Raw genomic sequence first — 6530 nt, 5'->3', positions numbered from 1 at the left:
GTTCAGTCTGAGCACAGAACAAATCATGAAGAAAGCTAGATTGAAAAGATCAAAGAAAAAAGGAGTGAAAATTGGCAGATGACACTTCATTAAGTTAAAATGCAGATGATACCATATTTCTGACTGAAAGCAGCAGTGAACTGAAATGACTCCCAGTGAAAGTGAAATAAGAAAGTGCAAAAGCAGAACTACAGCTGAACATTAAGATAACAAAAAAACAAGAGTACAGAAGAACTACATGACTTTAAGGTCAACACTGAAGAAAATGAAATTGTGAACGTTTTTGAATTCCTTGGCTCAATCATCCATTCAATGGAGATCTACAGCAAGAAATTAGAAGGAGACTTGGAAAGAAAGCAGTGAAGGAGCTAGAGAGATCATCAAGTGTTAGGATGTTTCACTGGAGACCAAGGTCAAGATTATCCATACTATTTCAGATCACTATGTATGGGTATGAAAGTTGGGCAATGAAGAATGCTGAGAGTATGCATTTATGCATTTGAAATATGGTGCTGGAGGAGAGCTTTGTGAATACCCTAGAATGACAGAAACCTAAACAAATGGGTCCAATCAAGCCACAGCTTTTCCCCAAGGCCAAAACAACAAAACTGAGGCTGTCGTACTTTGGGCACATTATGAGAAGGCAAGATTCATTGGAGAAGACAATCATGCTATGGAAAGTCAAAGACCAAACATGAGATGGATTGACTCCCTAAAGGAAGCCACAGTTTCTACAAGAGCTGAGCAAGACTCTCAAGGACAGGACATTTTGGAGTTCATTTAATCATAGGGTCACCATAAATGGGAGACAACGGCATGTAGCGACAAAAACTATTCTTCTTCGTCATCAGTTTTGATATCCAGGACAGCTAAAAAGAAGTATGATAGAGCAATGATAGCAAAAGAGAATACCAAATCAATTAAAAATAAAATGGCCCAGCTCCAGTAAGTGAGTCAGCTGAAAGCATTCTGATCATATCCAGATCAAAACATTCCTGAATAGCCTCCCGCAAAGCCAAGTTTGGACAATGGGGCAGAAAGCAAACAGACTGAGCTAGGCAGGCTTCTTTGGGAGATGCGTTCCACAACTGGGGTGCAGCAACTAAGAAAGCCCCCATATTGTGTGCTCCTGCACTACACCTCAGATGATGCAGCAAGGCTGATTTCCACTGACATACATGAGTAGTGTTGCTTGACATAATACATCCCAAAGAGCCAGCATGTGCCCAAGGTCTCTGCTGATAATTCCTGTCATGACTGTGAGATTTCTTTGTTTTGGTTCATGCATCAACCATTATGATTAGACAGCAATTTTACATATGCGGACAGAGGTTGATTGAAGACATAAAATTTTACAGTATAACTTCAGAATGTGGGTCAGGGAGTTGCATTTTTGAATGCTCCTTCAACAGCACAACTCCTGCATATAATAAATTAGCTAGCATGTCAAATAAGGTAGGTATAATGTATTTCTCCAATACCTTTCTTTAGTATACCCAGGGAGATACTATTTGTTTAAATGGGAAACATTCAATAATGCAACCCCCCACCTCCAATCAGAAATGGTACTGTCCTGAACCCTAGTCTACTCCCTTAATCTACTACTTCATTCATTGTGATTGCACAGAATACCTCCTACTGAGTTTACAGAGCAGGCCTGTATTTGCATTAAAAATGCAACATTCAAAGTCTTTGTCTTCATAACTTACTCTTGTCAGCTGGTTTGCACATTTATGTGCACAGTTTCAATATTCTGCACTGGCTAGCCAACATCCAGTTAAAAATGGTTCTCCTTCTGTCCTACCATAACAACATTCAGACATAAATACAAAATTCCATGCTAGTCAACACGTTATCATCTGATGTGACTGTCCTCACCACTCCCTGGGAGGTATACATAAATCTTAAAGATCCTATGGTATAAAGGAGAGAAGGACCTTCTGTCCCCAACTGACTACTGAGCTCAGGCTATAAGTAACATAAAGTGTTACAATAAGAATTTGAGAGAAGGCTAGATTTATACAGACCGGAGCCCTGGATTTAGGGTAGAAAATAACATCTAAACAGAAAGGCAAGTGCTTTTATGTTGACACATACACACTTTCAACTACAGTGGCTTCACATTTTGCTATAAGGAAGACATATCTAGACACTTTCTTGTACTGAAACGAGATTCAAGAGACTGCTCCCACTATCCCCCTACCCTTATCTTGTAATACCAGATGGGCAATGCATTGTAGATCCCTTGATTTTATTTTTATTTTTTTAAGAAATCACGTTAGGCTGATAAACTCTCTTTCAAGGTTGTTTGTTCCCTTCCTTAGCCAGCACTAGGAATAAAGTTGAAGGCGGGGGGGGGGGGGGATGTTGGAATGATTGACAGCTTTGAACTATAGGCTCATCCCTTACCTTAGGCCATGCAATCTGATTGGCCGTCTCTTGACATCCCCAAAGCACAGCACTTTTTAATAGAAGCTGTGGGTAGACTGTCGGGGGTGGGTGGGGGAAAAGGTTCAGTGAGGTGCATTTCTGACAAGACATAAAGTCATTTTCTACTTCAAGAGACTTTCTTGGGCTATTTTGAGTGTGTGCATGCATGAGGGAGTGGGGGTAGAACGGCCCTGAATTTTATTTAATTAAAAACATTTTTTTTACCTTAAATGTTTTTCTGCAAACTTCGTGGAGAGTGGTCTTCTCCTCAACACTGCGCCTGGACTAATGGATTACCACCTGCTTGGATTAATTTTAGCTTTTCTCATCAGTGACGTAAAGGTCTTAGCTGGTTACCCCATTTGGTGGTAAGACTTATTTTCCCCTCATCTCAAACTTTTGACAACTTAATCATTCACGTTATATTCCTCTGTGTTCACATTCTCTCTTAATGCTTTGCTTTAATTCATATGTTTGATCCTCTTTTTTAGAATTGATACAAAGTTTCAAGGTGATGACACTGTATTTTTATTCCAGAAGAGTGATATTTAATACTTTTCTATTTTCTTTCCTTTTTGTTTGTTCTGTTTGCCTATGTTTGCCAGCCTCCCTCATTAGGAGCTATAAACCAATATCTTGGAATGTAATTTTTAATGCAATGGACAATAACATTGTAAAGATAGTTAATGGAAGGATGGAAACTCATAAATTTTGAATGGGAAAAAGTAATTCAGTAATCCGAGTAATTCAGATTCATTGTTTTTAATTCTTTTGCTTCACATCTTAATTGAATATTGGCAATATGTGCTTTTTCACTTTAAATAATTTGTCCATCCTTCAATTATCTTAAGTATTCAACCTGGATGGGATTTTTTATTTATTTTTTTGCTATATGACATTGTTATTTTTAAATATTTAGTTACAAATTCATCAACAGAAAAATCATTAATGAAATAAGCAAGATAAACATTCCAATGTTATGGATTTTTTAAAAATAAGGACAAGAATATGGCATTTTGGACCCTGCATATACTAAAAAAGAGAAAAAATCACTACTAATGCATTCTAGTCCCTAATCTCTAGTCAAACAAACCCAAAACATAAAAGCTAAAGAAAATTTGGTCTAAGATTCATCTCTCAGTGTAAGGTATGTATGTGTGAAGGTTTACAGCAAAGCCAAACAGCAGATTGATTGAAATATGCCAGCGTTTAATAATTTCTGTCCTGATAAGTTATGACTTCTCTTTGAAGGAGGAAATGCTATACCTAATATCGATGCTATATTGATATATATAAATGCTATACCTAGTATCAATATTAAGCCAATTCATGCTACTTCCACTTTCCAGGATTTCTTCCTATGTTATTAATTCCCTTAAACCCTTTCTAAGCTGGCTCAACAAAGAAATGGAACTAAACTAGCCTGTGGAAATAAGCTAAAAGCTCATGTTGTAGTTATTGTAAAACTCTTCATTAGCTCCCTAGTAAATATAACAAAAATGAAGAATGAACATTCAACACATCTAGCACTATTTTGTTGCATGATTGTGTGGAAATAATATATATCTTTGATCATAAGAAAAAAATATTTTTCTTGCCAAATGGATGTAGGTTTAAAGCGCAACCAGGGTATTTCTCCAATTCAAGAATGCTTCCTTTAGATTAATCAGATGTCTCATAGCTCCAGGTCTGATACAACCAACTTCCTGCAAGATTTATTGGAAAAGGTTGCAAATGGGGCATTCCTGATTATCAGGGTTAGAAGCTTTGTTAAAAGTGGAGGAACTGCTAGTGAGAACCAATTCAAAGGGCTGAGTCTGGTTACACACAGCTCTTTTAGACTCTGAACAGGCCTCTGAAACTTGATTAATAAAGCCATTTTGAGGCAAAGTGTCTTCCTATTTTAATAACGAAACCCATCTCATTCTGTTATCTTTCTTGATTAACTGAGAACAGCTTTACTCCCCCATTTCTATTTAGTCAACCCAAAACCGCCCCCTATCCCCCCAAATCCAACCAAAACAATATCCATATTATCTTGAGTGATCTCACAGAAAACAAAAGATTCCTGGATCCATATAATACAATAGTGTTTACACCCAACTAATAGGAAGAGGCAAATAAGGCTTTGGGGAAGATTTTTAAGGGTTTGTGGGGAAAAATTGCACACACATCCCCATCTGAATTGAGCTCTCTGTACAATTATGCTTTCTGATGTAGGGCACAAATGCTATAATATTTACACTGAGTACCAAGATTAATCCCTCTGTTCTAGTTCTACTAGTCATTTAAAGGTAAGTGCCTGTTTGAGTGCATACATGTATTGCTGAACCAAACCACAAATTGTCATGACCTGACGGCTGCTTGTATGTCCAGCTTCAGTTGCTCTCCTTATTCATGCTGGATGTCTGCTACCTCCTAATCATTTGCTTCCTTTCCAGTTCAGTCTATTACTTTCAGTTGCTATTAGCTGTTTGTTCCTTTCCCTTCTATTATTAAGGGGAGCACAGCAAAGAGAATGGATTTCTAGACCAAGCCAGAGCAAATGTTCAGGTCCCTTTGCAGCATAAATCTAATACATGTTGGAAGAGATCAATCACATGAAAGTTAAGTCAGCCTAAAAATAGTGTATCTAAAATGGATTTTAGCCTTAACACACAGCAATTGAATATATTCACTGTTTGCCGGCTTAACAAAGATTGAACAGTGTTATGTGAGTGAATGCAAATGTATGTATTTTAATATGGTGCTTACTTTTTTCACCTTTATTTCGGCATGGAACATGGGGATGTCAAGTGCAGGTCAGGAAATATGTGGCAGCAGAAGTGGGAGAGTCACAATTTACTTCAGGATTTAAACATGTGGGCAGTTATAGCTCAGCACTTTAAAAAAAATAAAACCTTCCCCAGTTCTCCAGTCTAACCATTCTATGCAGGGAATAAAGCTCTGGGTATCAGGCCATATTTGGACTTGTAGTTTCCAATTTATTCCAGCTACAAACTGAAGCCTGAGGACTAAGGATACTGTTCAGAATACACATTGGGGGTATGATGCTAGGATAAAGATTGAAATAGCAGTATGTGGGAAGATGGAAAAGAACAGGAATGTCTGTACATTTTTATTCATTTCTTTATTTTCAACATATTTGCCCTGCAAAAGTCTCCCATAGTAGCTTAACAAACAGTAATATCAAAACAGTCCCTGCCCTCAGGCTTAATATCTAAAAGACACAACAAAAATATTGGGAGGAAGCAGATAAAGAAGTAAAATCCAAGCACTGATTAATATTGTTAATCTTCTTATAGCTGTTCTACCTGGTAGGGAAGAGGAAAAACAAGCTCCCTGCAACTGTTCCCTCTCTGGCAGGTGTTTTGGGCCAAAGTGGTCTTCTCCTTGTCACAATGTTCTCCCTGGAAGGCAGGAGCCCAGTCTCCCACTTGCCTTTGGTTCTCTGGCCACTGGACCAGCCTGCAGTTGGAGAAGTCCAGATCATTTGAGCCCAAAGGTTTTCCTGCTTTTTCCAAGCCAGTGATTGAAAGCTGGCCAAGTCAGGTGTTTTACCCGGCAGATTTACATTTCTTTGGGTTTCACTTTGTACTTTAAAAAACAACAGTGGTTTGTAGATTTTCACAGATGGGGCCATTTGCCCCACTTACATAACTTTATACAATTTGCATAATTTTATACAAATTGTGTTAAGCATGGCATTTTGCATGTTTTGTGCAAATCAGCACCTGAAAAGCATATGGATCTAGCATAATTGGCATAAAAATCAGCTGATTTACTCAAGTCGTGCTAAATACATGTGCTTTTTTGTGCCAGTCTGCACAAAACATGCAAAATCTATGCAATTTGTGCAAACCTGCACAAATTGTGTAGAGTTCTGCAAATGGCATAAGTTAGTGTGTAAAAATGTGCAAATTGCAGATGGCCACAAGCCAACACAAGTCACATCATAGTGAGTTGGTGCCAGCACAACTAGAACTAGAATTCAGGGGCCCAAATCAGATTCCTTGCACTTTCCCAGGTACCAGGATACTCTCAGCTGGAACAAGGTGGCAACAGATGCACAAAAAGAAGTGTTAGACTTGGCAAAAGGA

The 6530-nt window shown here is 38.1% G+C and overlaps 1 protein-coding gene across 1 annotated transcript in view; it reads left to right on the top strand.

The window, feature by feature from the left end:
* Window positions 1-2718: 2718 nt before the first annotated feature.
* WNT3 (Wnt family member 3) overlaps window positions 2719-6530 on the top strand; it is a 35510-nt gene continuing 31698 nt past the window's right edge. The window contains exon 1 of the mRNA XM_044447075.1: window positions 2719-2798. Within this exon, the coding sequence (XP_044303010.1) occupies window positions 2719-2798 (80 nt within the window). The remainder of the gene's footprint in view (window positions 2799-6530) is intronic.

This window comes from Varanus komodoensis, unplaced genomic scaffold (genome assembly GCF_004798865.1).
Source record: "Varanus komodoensis strain SLA01 unplaced genomic scaffold, ASM479886v1 scaffold50, whole genome shotgun sequence".
NCBI classification, from domain to species: domain Eukaryota; kingdom Metazoa; phylum Chordata; class Lepidosauria; order Squamata; family Varanidae; genus Varanus; species Varanus komodoensis.
This window is presented reverse-complemented; position numbering and strand designations above follow the sequence as displayed.